The sequence below is a fragment of the Micropterus dolomieu genome, linkage group LG17 (assembly GCF_021292245.1).
Source record: "Micropterus dolomieu isolate WLL.071019.BEF.003 ecotype Adirondacks linkage group LG17, ASM2129224v1, whole genome shotgun sequence".
In the NCBI taxonomy this organism is placed as follows: Eukaryota; Metazoa; Chordata; class Actinopteri; order Centrarchiformes; family Centrarchidae; genus Micropterus; species Micropterus dolomieu.
In genome coordinates this window covers 13,874,780-13,888,173 of record NC_060166.1, presented here as the reverse complement: position 1 = coordinate 13,888,173, position 13,394 = coordinate 13,874,780, and the positions used below count along the sequence as shown (strand labels likewise).

The 13,394-nt window shown below is 40.5% G+C and overlaps 1 protein-coding gene across 1 annotated transcript; it reads right to left on the bottom strand.

Moving 5' to 3' along the window:
- Positions 1 to 82: 82 nt before the first annotated feature.
- On the bottom strand, positions 83 to 11,631 carry fam118b (family with sequence similarity 118 member B). Its single transcript, XM_046073431.1, has 8 exons — positions 11,066 to 11,631; positions 10,386 to 10,475; positions 9,921 to 10,173; positions 5,266 to 5,493; positions 4,358 to 4,486; positions 3,481 to 3,778; positions 1,089 to 1,154; positions 83 to 800 (listed from the first exon to the last, which is right to left on the bottom strand). The coding sequence occupies exons 2-8, from the start codon at positions 10,466 to 10,468 to the stop codon at positions 787 to 789; spliced, it is 1,071 nt and encodes a 356-aa protein (XP_045929387.1). The 5' UTR covers positions 10,469 to 10,475; positions 11,066 to 11,631; the 3' UTR covers positions 83 to 786.
- Positions 11,632 to 13,394: the final 1,763 nt, after the last annotated feature.

Genomic DNA, 13,394 nt, shown 5'->3' with positions numbered 1-13,394 from the left:
TTGTAGGACCACGTGGACTGTTGCCCCATCACAGGCTGCTCCAGTATCATCATTGTTAGACATGCAAACATGACAGGACAAATGTGATACCAAAAGCTTTATTTTGAAAATAGTACTTATAAATACTATGTCAGAAAACACAGGCAAGTATTAAAAATACAAAACAAAAAGCCTTACAAAGAACATTTTCAGCACAGGAGTGGCAAAGTGGTGGCTACTAGCTGGGAGCCTCTCTGCTATGAAAACATACTCTTCCGAATTCTCGAACATGATCATCAACAATGTGTTTGCAAACCAAGTAACCATCCATGAGATAATCATTCTACTCATCCCCCACCCTAGTAGTGTGCAAATCAAGTTTTCCTGGTTTCAGGGTTGAACATGACAGATACAATCATTACATATCAACACAAGTCTGTTTTCAGTTAAGAGTATGTGATGTGCGTTACAGTTTGCAGCTAGGTCAAGCCGATGCAGTTTTGTGTAACTGCATTATTGTAAGTCCAAAACAATGACTCAAAGCAGCACAGTCAACATCTGTCAGCTGGTTCTGATCAATCATTTCTGTTGAGTTGAAGTGAGAACATACCATTCCATCATCTGCATATTGAACACTTCTCAAATGTGGAGCAACATTTAAATACAGTACAGTGGGATTGTGAGGTTGGGTATTTGGCGTTGACAGTTCAAAATTCTCCTTTCCCTTTTAAACAAGAACTACTAATGGAAAATGATTGACACCTGTAACATACGTCTTTCAGGTCTCCCATGGCGACCGTGTGCCTGTCAAGAATGATAGTCTGGGGCAAAAAGAGAAGGAAGTGGACAGTAGAGAAACAAAGGGCGTCAACTGAAATGTTGCCACTGACTGCCACGCATGCAATACTGCAAAGTCAGTTTGTATCTTATCTGTAAAGGTATACCAGCAGGTCTTTTGATACTGAAGAAAATAACAGACTTGAATTTTCTATCTACCAGCATGCAGTAAGAAAACAAAGAGTGTTGGACAGTGCTTTATTGTATTATTCTGGAAATGTCTCTTGCAAGTGGCCACTGCCTGAAGTCAAAGAGAAGCATTCAGTCCTAACCTTGAAGGAGGCTTTTCTGTGTGTTAAAGCCGTTCTGTGCTTCCTCCCCAGTTTGTGTGGGAGAACCTGCAGGTAAAGATAAAAAAAGACATCTGTAAAATGCAGGCAACTCACAGTCTGAAGAATTCTGGCGTTCCAAGAGAAATCTGCAGCATTTAATTTGATCTTAGTCTCTGCTTCCAGACCAGTTTTAATGCTGCAACTCTGGCTCAACCTGTGCTGTAACGTAATATCCACTACACTGAAGCATGTCCTACTTTTCTTAGCTCCTTTTCTGGAATACACTAAAAGGTCAGACACTATTTTATGAATAGAATAAACAGATTAATTTTCCATTTGACTAACCTAAAGTACTCGATGAACAAACTAAATTCCACAAATAGAATGAAGATACTTAAGTTGCCAAACACAACAGTTAACATTATAAAAATGCATTGCTGAGTGTTTAATTAGTTAATAAGTATTGTATCAGTAAGTACTGTTAAATGACATCAAACTATCTCAAACCTCCCTGCTTTGTGTGACAGCAGAAGCAAGCAAGTATGGAGTACCCCAGTGTCAAACTTTTAAAAGGGTACCCCAGCAATTTAGTGTTGCACTTCCATTAAGTTGGGGGATCAGAGGAGGCTGACTAAAGAAAGTCTCAACTCAACAGCATCTTTATTTAGACCCTGGCTACGGTCGAAAAGTCAAAATAATTTGCTTTCCTAACTACTTTTTCCTGAACACGATGAAAAATGTCACAAGATTAAGGAAAGATGAGAAGGTTAATTCATAAGAACTCAGGAAAAGACAACCGTGGTGCTCAGCAAATTGGACTGCACTTACTCTAAGCTTTTTAAAAAAACAAACTTAATATAACACGTGGGAGACCAAAGTACAGTGACAAACTCACGCAAGAATCGCACCTCTTAAGAGAGGATGATTTCAATGTAGGCGATTACACAAGGTACATTTAACCATCAATTAGGTTACTCTTGGAAGTAACAACAAAATAGATGGCTGTTAAAAATAATAACAAATACTATTGAAATGTTGAAATTAATATTTATAAGGCAATATACAGGTATAGAAAGTTGAGCCATTTAAATAATAATTTAATAAAAATAAGGAAATGAGCAAGGGGCTATAGTAAATTATATTCAGACGAATATATAGAGTTTCCTGGTATGGGCGCTGTGACATGTTTTATACATTTGTTAAGTAGAGAATCCCTCCATTCCACATTTATGTGTAATGTATTTTGTCATGAAGATGATATTGTTAACTAGAAATTCAATTTGCGTGTTTTTCAAGTTTCCTCTGGATGGATCTGACTGAGAAGAAATCTCTATTTATGGTTTCGGCGCTCAGCTAATCATACGAGGATATCCATACGTTTTGGATCGTGTCACAAGCATAAAACAGGTGCTCTGTTGTTACCACATTTACGTGGGTCAGCTGTGGTGAAACTACAAGGCTGTCTCACTTGAAATGTTGCTGCCGGAAGAAATTTGTGGGACAGCATTATCTCCTTTCCTTCCGTAAAGGATGGTCCGGTGTACCCTTTTCCAAAGGAAGCAAGAAAGGAAGCATTGAGGCACCTTTCCCTAGCTTTTAGAGAAATCGACCAGCTCTTGTCATGGCTGCCTCTAAAAAACTTACTGGTTATTTCACTCAGTTAGGATCTTTCCTAAGCAGAAAAGACTATTCGACTGCAACCCCTGTCTCCTGTCCCACCTACTTTTTTCACACATCACACCTCTAGTTTGAAATGCAGGCTTTCTGTTAAAAAATGTCTCAAGCCCAAGCTGCGATAACCCTGTTTTCCTCAAACTGTGGAAAGCTCCTTCTAAGCCACATATACAGCCAGTGCTTGAAGTGGAAAATAATAGGAGCCGGTACATCCCATTAGCATGTTGGCGTTTGTATCGGCTGGTCAACCTTTTTTTAAATGTCCTGCCCCATCCAGGTTGTGAACAGTTGGTTCACGAAAAGTGACCTTCATGAGGAACTTTCTGCATGCAGCTGAATGAAAGGCACCCGAGCTTATCCCTACTCTGTCTCCGCCTACTGAGATTAGCAGACAGCCAAGAAAGGTAACAGGTGAGCGTCACATAGTGCCCAAAGAACCTGATATGGAGGTACACCAAAGAGTAAAATGTAGAAGTGCCGGTACTGCCTACCGGTGATTACCAACTCACTTCAAGCACTGCATCCAGCCACACAGCTATTTCTGCGAGCTCTAGAGTACTAATTTTGATGAGTATACTGAACTTCATGTGTAAAAATTGTGGAGTGCCCCTTTAATACAGATTGACCTTACTACAAATGTACATAATCACAAGGCAAAAAATTATGTGCTGAAAGAAGTCCTCTACTACAAACTGTGACTGACTTTCATCCTTCTTACCCCAGCAAGTGGTAGACACGTCACGGTTGCAGATCTCATTGGCCAGCCTCTCGAAGTACTCAGGCAGGTCAGCATACTCGTCTCCATAGGAGATGACCTTGATGCCCTTGTCTAGCATGTTGTCCCGCAGCTTCTTGAACTCACCCACGTCCTCGCGGCGCACAAGCATGAAGTGTTCCAGGTCCGACTTGTGTTTGACTGCTTCCAAGAACAGAGCCTGGAAGGTTGTGTCGTCTACTGTGCGCCCACAGCCCAGAAACACAAAGGATTTTGTCTCATAAAGCTTCTGGATCTCACGCTGTTGAAAGCAACAGTAATATATTATTACACTTACACAAACGCCACCATTTCAAATGCTTCAAAGTGCAGGGACGGAGGCAAATATGGTATTACAACCTGCATCTTACAATACCACAACATTTACACTTAAAAGGACCAGTGTGTGAGAGTTAGTGGCATTTAACAGTAAGGTTAAAGAATGTAACCATCTTATTACCACTCGCCTCACCTCACCCTTCCAAGCATGTAGGGGAAACTATGGTGACCATGAAACTCATGAAAAATGCAAAAGGCCCTCTAGAGCCAGTGTTTTGTTTGTCTGTTCTGGGCTACTGTAGAAACTTAGCATTGCAACATGGCAGACTCACTCCCTCTGTAGATATGAAGGGCTCATTCTAAGATAACGAAAACACAATGATTCTTATTTTCAGGTGATTATATACTGATGAACACATGAATATTATATTCCATTTCTGCCAATATATCCCCCTAAATCTTACAAACAATGGTCCTTTGTGACATTTAGAAGAGAGTCTTGTGCAAAATAATGTCCTTTATCAGAAACATAACCATTACAGTGGACAATTTCAGGACTCACCATAACCTCTGTGTTCCTCAGTACATTCTGGTAGCCAGCAGGGTGCAGTACGATACCACTGGGGTTGGTGTAAACACCGTGGATATGCAGAACACTTAGCCTCCGTTTCTCCTGAGCCCACTCCAACACCTAGACCCACACACACATACATAAACACATAACACAAACTTAACAGTCCACTGCACCCAATCCTGTTCTAACTGGGCAGGGAGTAACAGCAGTGAGAGGATATTAGCCCTGATGGAGGTAAGGCATAAATACCAGGACTGAGAGGCAAAGCGACGCGTCTCTCAGAAAGGTCTTGACTGATTCTTGCGAATTTGTGTTCTATTTAACAGGTAATCAAACTAACTTTAAATGAACTAGCAAATAAATGACATGACTGAACAAGTGACATTTGGCTGAGAAACTGGTCAGAAGTGAAACATGCCTCGGTTGACTGGGAAAACACGAGTTTCTCCTTCAGCGAAGTCTTAAACCAAAAGCAAATATTGTTCAATCTATAAAATTCGACGGCAGCCGAGTAATGGCTAGACCTTCAAACTTCCTCCACCTGTCAGAGACAAAAGGCTCTTTCAGGTCAAAGCATTATCAATTTCCCCCCGAAACCGGCCAATGAGAACTTCCCTGAAAAGCAGTCTCTTAAGTGTAGCTGAGTTCACCCAAATGCTCAGAGGACAAGTACTATTCAGGCAGATTTTTGTATTTTTGTTTAGGTGGATTTGTTATTTGAGATAAAATCCTCTTTGAAATGTAACTTGAATTTTAAAAACTCCTACAATCTGAGCCTGGGTCTAACATCACGTACTTGCTTTAGTGACCTTTGCACTCATCTGAAAAAGTCGACTAGATGTGTTTGCGGCAAGAAATATCAATAAATGCCATAACATGATCCAAGCGCTGTTTACCTTCTTCTCATCTGTAAGGTCCAAAGACTCCATCTTGGTGCCCTGGTGAGCTGCATAGATCTCCAACAGGTTGTCAAAGTTAGTAGTGAGGACCAGTGCGCCACTCTCCATTAAATGAAGCACCGAGCGCAGTAGATGTTTCCCTGCATGCTCCATCTTGCACTCCAAATCGTCAAACACCTCGTATAGACAGTCCTTGAAGAATGTAGAGCGCACATTACCTGTTCTCTGTAAAAAAAAAAATAACAAAGTTTTGGGTAAAAGAACTGCACGATATTTGTGCATTGTTATAAGTGTACATGTAATGATCCAGTTGACATACTTTTTTGTAGTTCTTAATTGTCAGATTTTAAGCTTAAATTTCAATGGACAAGGATAAGATTTGGTTATATTACTGCAGAAAATATCTCAATAAAGAGTTTCCCAGTACGTTTTTGTGTTTCGCCAAATTTACTGTGTCTACCTACTCGATGATCAATCCTCAGCTAAGCACAGTTAAAACGGCCCTGATTGTATGATCAAAGCTGGAAAGGGAAATGCAGCAAAAAACCAGCAGCACTGCAATCCAGTGTGCAAAGAGGAAGCAAAACTCAAAATATAATAAATCAATAATAATGATCATTGGAGCGCTGATCCTGAGGCTGAAAAGTGTCTCATTTAAGTTCTGAAGTGGTGAAGCTGTTATGTAAGACACTGTTATGTAAGAGAGATTTGCTACATCAGTAGAAAAAGAAAATGTGCGGACAGTCCCCAAATCAGCTTCAATTAGTGAAGTCCTAACTGTTGTTGTCATACTAATTCTGCACTTTAAAATATAGATAGGAATTTACAATGCTGGCAACCAAAAAATCCTCTAAAGTTGCCCCCTGCGGGAAGTAATAACATTCTCACATTTACTAGAAATGGCTTGTTTAACTTGTTTGAACATGAGCATATCTACTGAAGTAGCTTTAGGGGGAACCTTTCATGGTAAAGCATTCAAATACCAGTAAGCCATTGTTATATTACCGCAGCTGTGATGTCAAGTACACTTTCACAAATCCACAACAAGCAGCCCTTTAAATAGGATTGAAGTCTTGCGTGCACAGTTTTACTTATCAAACCATGTGACCTGACCATGTGTGCATCAAGTGTCTTAAAATAAATGTGTGCATTTGAGCCCCGGTTGAGCGATAGTTTTTGTTTGTTTGTTTGTTTTTTAAAATCAAGGGTGGAATCACAGAATAATTCCCACCACAACAATGGGCATCCAAGTGACCCAACTTCTTCTCAGACTTCAGCAGTGTGCACCAGTTTTCAAAGTATCTGCGCAAGGGAAACTTTGTCCTATATCAAACACTCCATTACTCTCTCTGATCCTGTCCACAGCTCTTCCAGTAGCAACTCACACACCACCTGAGTCTGGTAAGAGATTATGGGCTGTGACTGCACTGTCTATCTCACCCTTACCTGGCAGAGAGTTAGAGGGAAGGCAGCTAAGAATAGCAATGGATAGTGCAGAGATGCAGTGACCAAGGTGATCCTAGCACAGGGAAATGCTCTGCTTTCTTCCACAGATCACAGCGGGAGTCCTTTCCACAGGAAGAAGCTCATTATCCACATCTAGTCTATCACCCATTCTAATCACTGTGTCCTCTTTGGACTGTCGGGACTTGCGTAATAATCAAGTGAAGTGCAAGTAAACAAGTCTGGTTTCAAAATATACAAAATTTTCATGACTATATATTAGTCAACGTTTTAAGCCTGCTCTGGGCTGCTTTACTGTGGACATGCATACAGTTAGCACAAAACAGAAATGCAGATGCTAACAGATGCTGACCTTTCACAGTTCTGTTGCTCCTGGAAAATGCCTATAACACAGTGATACAAAGACCAAATCTGATCTTTTTCCACAGACTGTTATGGTTAGTGTCACAATGTCTGTCCTAGTGGAAATATACCAAACCGTTTCCGTAGAGGGCTTCATAATTTAAACTAATCCATCCATCCATCGTCAACCGCTTACCCTGTGTACAGGGTCACAGGGGGGCTGGAGCCAATCCCAGCTGACATCAGGTGAAAGGTGGGGCACACTCTGGACAGGTCGCCAATCCATTGCAGGGCCACACATACTCACACTCACAGCTAAGGACAATATTAGGGTCACCAATCAACCTAGTCCGCATGTCTTTGGACGGTGGGAGGAAATCGGAGAGAACCCACGCAGACACGGGGAGAACATGCAAACTCCACAGTGCTACAGTGCTATCCACTAGGCCACCGTGCTGCCCCATTTAAACTAATCTCAGATTATAATCAAAATGACACATGTCAACAGATGATCAAATGTTTCCCCCACTGACCCTGTGGAAAACATTCAACAGTCAGCAAAGTAATGTCATTAGCCCTGCAAGGACAAAGGTTGACTTACAACAAAAACATTCTCCTTGAGTTTTAATTTAGATTACCCTCATTACCTGCTGCTGTGTGGCTGCACACCACCATAATCCATCTGATACCTAATTCCGTGAAAAGTGGGTTAAATCTCGCAGCCTAATAATACTGGAATTAGCTGCACTAAAGGCAGGTTTCTCGCCCTCATATGGTTCAGTTTTCTTGTTAATTTTGATACTCTTCTGTGTAACTATGATTCACACTTGAAGAAACTCCATCTTTTGGCTCTGATGCAATAAACCAGCTCAGGTTTAGTGCTAACATGTGTGCACTGTTCATTAAATGCAACTAGGGAAAATATTTGCAGTTGGGTTTTGTGAATGGGATCACTACATGCCATGTCCTCTACTTATTGTATGCTTGCTGTTTGGGTGGCGCTTTAATTCTGTCTGAATGGAAAATCTGGGCTGGGGGGCTACTGGTTCACATTATTCTATGCTTGTTTTTTTTCCTCAGCATGCTAGAGCCTGCTGGCTCTGTAGCCAACGGCAGGGGGCTGGTGTCTGCACGACTGTGGATTGAAATAAACACCATGGATGAAGCCATAAAAGCGCTGTTTGTTCCCTTTGTGACAACAGGCTGAGGGCTGAAACAAAGCACGTTTTATCAATGTCAAAGGTGCGATGAGACATGACTAACACAGGAGGCAAACGGTATTAAGGCTCCCATCTGCCAGCCCTGCTCCAGACCAGACCGTTCCAATAGGAAGAGAACTAAGTTATACGGAAATCCAAAATTGAGTTAATCCATTTCATTTTTCGCAATTCATTTGTAATTATCCAACTGGTTTCGAGCAGCAGGGTGCTGTAACAAGGGAGAATATTTGTTTCTGCACTCAAAATGTACAATTTTCTTTAAAATATTTGTGTTTTTGGGCCTGTGACTGCTGATCAGGGACGGTGATGCCCAGTGTCAAGGATCTAGCTGTGTTTGTATGGTCAGGTGGCAGGACGTTTCTGGTAGTTCTGGTAGGCTTGATTGGTTCATTCAGTTTAGGTGGTATTAAGCTGTGATGTGACTATGACAAAATATTGTGCTGTTTATATTAATATTATTTAAGAAGGGACAATGAGCACTTGGGTCCATCATGTAAATGTGTCAGAATTTAGATATACAGAAACATGTTCATCTGCAGGTTGATGGAATATGTATGTATGTATGTATGTATCTATCTATCTATCTATCTATATGCTATGCCCAGACTGTGACAGCATAGATTGCTGTCAGCATTGTCTTTAAATCCAATGTGACTCATTTTAAGTGTACAAGCACAATGATTTTATCAGAACTGGAGTTAAAGTAATGTATTTTCTATTTCACACCCTCACCAGCGAGTTTCCCAAAAGCTTTCTTTTTAACCATGTTAGTCTCTGTTGATGCAACTTTAGGGAGAAAGTGAGACTGCTTGGTGTGCTACAATGGATCTCCTTTTTAATACAAATATGCATGAATTCTAAGGATGAGAATGCATAGAGGTATGAACTGAAATAACCATTTAATATGATCAATCATGCAGCCTTACACGCAACAGCACATGCGATGCGATTTCCGCACTACAAGGCGCAGGTTCAGTTTCTTGTATTAAACCAGGAGTCTCATTTGTATTTTTGTATTTTCATTTCTCTTTGGGAAATTTACAGTTTTCAGCTAAATTTTGATGCACAAAGTGAACCCCAGATTTAATAATAGGAACATTTAAAAGTTGCCACTGCTTCACTTAACATAGGACTAGGAAGTTCTTTCCAGGGCAGGCTGCTGTTTGCTGATGCAAGTATAACAGAATCAGTAGTAAGATTACCCAAACTTTCTGCAATATTCCCCAGTATCATTTAAGAAATAAACCACTAATCTGCTTCAGGTCACCTGCCTTCATCAGGGTGTTTTTTAAGGGAGCCCTGAAGCACTGGTGTTTTTTGAAACACCACTAAATGAGAAACAGAAAACACAGCCTGCTTCTTGCATGTGTGATTGATTCTGCATCACCTGAGTAAAAAAGTTTGTCTGTATTAAACAAACTTCATTTAGAAGAAAAAGTCCCACAAACGAGCCTTGTGTCATTAGCTATTGGTCTTTTAATGAGATAAGGCTAAGATGTCGTATCTCAAGCCATGAAAGTGGAAACAAAATGTCCCTGGCTGAGGAGAGGACAGCGTGCTGGCAGTCTGTCTGCCATGTGTTTGTATATGTGGTGGAGAAAGGAAAAGGCAAGGAAAAAGACTTACCGGGGAAAGTTTCTGAATGAGGTCATGGGCCACATGCACCAAATTCTTATCTTCCTGCATGTGCTTCTGGAAACGCCGACTCTCCTCCTCCTCTAGAAGGTCAAAGTCATTGGCTGCATCAAGCAAGGCCTGGATGAGGCCTTTCCAGGAGCGGAGTGCAGGGACCTGAGGGGCCACGGCAGAGCTTACCCCCGTGCCAATCACAAGGACAAGCTCAGGGGCTCGCTTGGTCTTCAGGCTGGGCAGCAGTTTCCTTTGTGGCAGGCAGAGATTCAGTGATTGTGGAACCAAAGATGATTCCGACAGCATGAAGGTGAAACAAACATTTTTCAAGCACTGACATGCTGCGAGAAACTAAAACCTACATTTACTTGGAACTGGCAAAGACTTGGCCCTGTTGATTAAATGGATGCATGAGTCATGGGCAGTGTGTGCAGGTGGTTCCAAAGCAGCCCCTGAGCTTACCTGGGCTTTTTTGCATTTGAGTCTGCATCCTGAGAATCAGCTGCAGGTCGCTTCTCGGTTTTCACTGCAGCAACAGAGGCCATTCAGCTCCTGCAACACAAATATGGTCAACCACAAGCTAACTCTGATCACTACTTAAACAAGCTAACAATAAACAACACAACAATGATGGATACTAATGGCTGTCACGTGCGTACTGGCAGTCATTTGTTAAGTTTCCCTCCGGAACCCTGTCATATAGGAAAATATAGCTGACAAATAAATAAATCCCAGCCGGGTCCGTGTGTCAGGGATTTCTCATTTTGGACACAGGTAATAATTAATGTCTTTCCGCCTGACAACACTACTTGCCTGGTCACATATGCTACAGTAGGGTTATTGTTCCGGGAAACTGTAACAAACAAAGTGACATTAGCTAGTTCTTGTTAAAGAGCTGGTGTTCGCCTATTGTTTTTAATTAACTCTAACAATTAGCTAAGTCAGTTCCCCGCCGGTTCAACAGCAAGCCATGCGCAGTTAGTTAGCGATTAGTATTTAATGTAACTTACAGTTGGGGTTAACCCAGTCCACCTTTTATAACGTTATCAACTAACGTTGCAAGTAACATTTCACACAGTTAGATACAACGTTAACTAACGCTAACTACTTAATAAGCTAACGTATAGAAACCCATGACTTACCTCGATGGTAAGTTAATGCTCAGTGTTTATTTGTGTTCAAGTACAAATCCTTTGGAGTCGAAGTCCGGTAAAGTCGATTCTGTATTAACGTGAGCCACGTTAAATAACTTGGAAATCGACTTAGGTCGGAGCTTTTAGCTTTTTGATAGTGGTAACAATAATGCTAACCTGGTGATAACTAACGTTAAGGTACTTTATCACCGACCAATTAATGTCAACTAACAACCGGCGTTAGGCTAACGTTAGTTTGTTTTTTTTCTTTGAGCTAACTCAAGTTAGCTAACGTTAACGTTATCTTCGATGTTTTTAAAAGCACGAATCTGCCTCTCTTTTAACGTTAGTCACTTGTCATTAGGACAACACTTAACTAAAAAGCTTAATTAAAGCGGTATATATCTGTTATTAACCAATCTTGCGTAAAATTATATCGGTTAATTTCCACAGAGTACCGTTGTACAGCAGTAAAGCTCTCGACTCTACCGGCTAATATTCTATAACGTTACATTGCCCGTCTATGTTTAAGTTTAGCGGAGCAGTTTAAGTCACCGCCTGTGGTGATGTGCGCCCGGTCTTATGATGCCTTCAGGTGCTGTAAGAATAACTAACAATAGCCTTCTTTGTCCAGCGTGGGAAGTTTGTCTTGCAGCATAGCAAAAACAGACACATCAAAGGAGACCTATCCATCAATAAAAATTAATAAAAAACGCATCAGTTAGATACTGGAACAGTGCACATCAGAGTGCACTCACAGAAAAGGTCGTGATTTTCATGCATGATCTATGTCAAGATCAAGCATGCTTCCGGACTGTAGACCCCTTGACATTCTGATGGTAAAAATGATGTAATATTTTGTATTTTTATTTGCATATACTTATATACATATCCTACACTGCATCACAAAATGTAGCATTAACACAAAACAACAAATCACTTATTTGCATTTTCAAAGCGGCGGTAATTGAGATTTACAAAAAGCTCTTGAAATCAGCAGTCTGTGTGACGTCAAAAACCAGGAAGAGACTAGCTACAGATTTCTAAACTGTTGTTTACACCAATAGCTGTTAAAACCGGTTATAACACTGCACCAGTGTTACAATAATGAACAAGTGTAGCATTATTCAGAAGAGTGTGGAATCATATGTATCATATATGTAACATATAATATCATTCAGAAATAATCAGAAATCAGCCAATCTGTCTTTGTGTTCAGGGCCTCATGATTAGACGATATCATTTATACATATGTAACAAAAATAAATTGAATCTGAACTTTCAGCAAGGCCTGTCAAACACATTTAATATATTAACTTAACGGCCAGAGTTTCCTATAATTGAGAAAAATACATTTTACACAGTTTACCTTTCCCCAGATGGCCATACAAACACCTGGTTGCCCCCCAAAAGCTATGCTAAACAGGAACACGTCAGCATAGACTGCTTTGGTAAAACTACTACTAGTCTGCCATCTTCTGTTTCAAATGAAAACTGCATTTTTGAAGTATTCCGGACATAAGCCACAGCCCCCCATGACAAAACTTTAAATCGTTCAGTGTTTTTTTCTGCTGTAAACCAGCTTTTATGTTTTGTCAGGTGCAACTAAAACGCTAATGCTTTTGTGTCAATTTGATGGTAAAGAACATGTGACATCTCAAACTCAAGGCAACATACCACTTTGAACCTGAACCAGTGTGCGGGTGGTTTCTCTCTGTACGGCTAGCAGAATTAGACCATAACAATTCCAGGGGACAAAATATTTATGGAGCCCACAACTGAGACTACTGTAACTGAGTGCTGATAGTTAATCAGTGCAGAAAATATTGACCTTGAGACTGTGGGCCCCCTTGCACCATGGGTGCGCTATTTATGCATTGTAGCGCTTCCAGACTACAGGACACATGAGGGGATGCAGTACAGCAGAAGTCCTACCTCATTATACCACATTTTATAATATACATGACCTCTATGTTTCAGATTTGCAGTTTCAAGTTGCAAGGACAGTTAGCGATATTAAACAACTGTAATGCTTATTTTGCACAGACTCAAGTCAAATTTTTCTTAAATCTAAACAGAGATGATGTGAAAAATGTATTTCAAACTAAATGGCCAAGTTTTAAAAAAAAGCAGTTGTCAGTTTCCCTGAATGCACAATGAGTTCCCTGCACATACAGTCTATAGTCAAATTACAGCATTTTAAAAAACATATAAACCAAAAATGAATGTTTGGGTAGCTGTGTTAACACAATCTTAAGTCAATCCACTTAACTATAAATAGTGCAACTGTAGAACAAAACTAATAGAAGTTATGGTTATACTGTATGGTTGCCGTCAT

What these genes read in the sequence shown, in the direction of transcription:
- fam118b (XM_046073431.1), bottom strand. Translation starts at nt 10,468, where the DNA reads ATGGCCTCTGTTGCTGCAGTGAAAACCGAGAAGCGACCTGCAGCTGAT. An exon ending in TCAAATGCAAAAAAGCCCAG is followed by an intron (nt 10,174 to 10,385) that starts GTAAGCTCAGGG and finishes CCTGCCACAAAG; the next exon opens with GAAACTGCTGCCCAGCCTGA. An exon ending in TCATTCAGAAACTTTCCCCG is followed by an intron (nt 5,494 to 9,920) that starts GTAAGTCTTTTT and finishes TTTTTTTTACAG; the next exon opens with AGAACAGGTAATGTGCGCTC.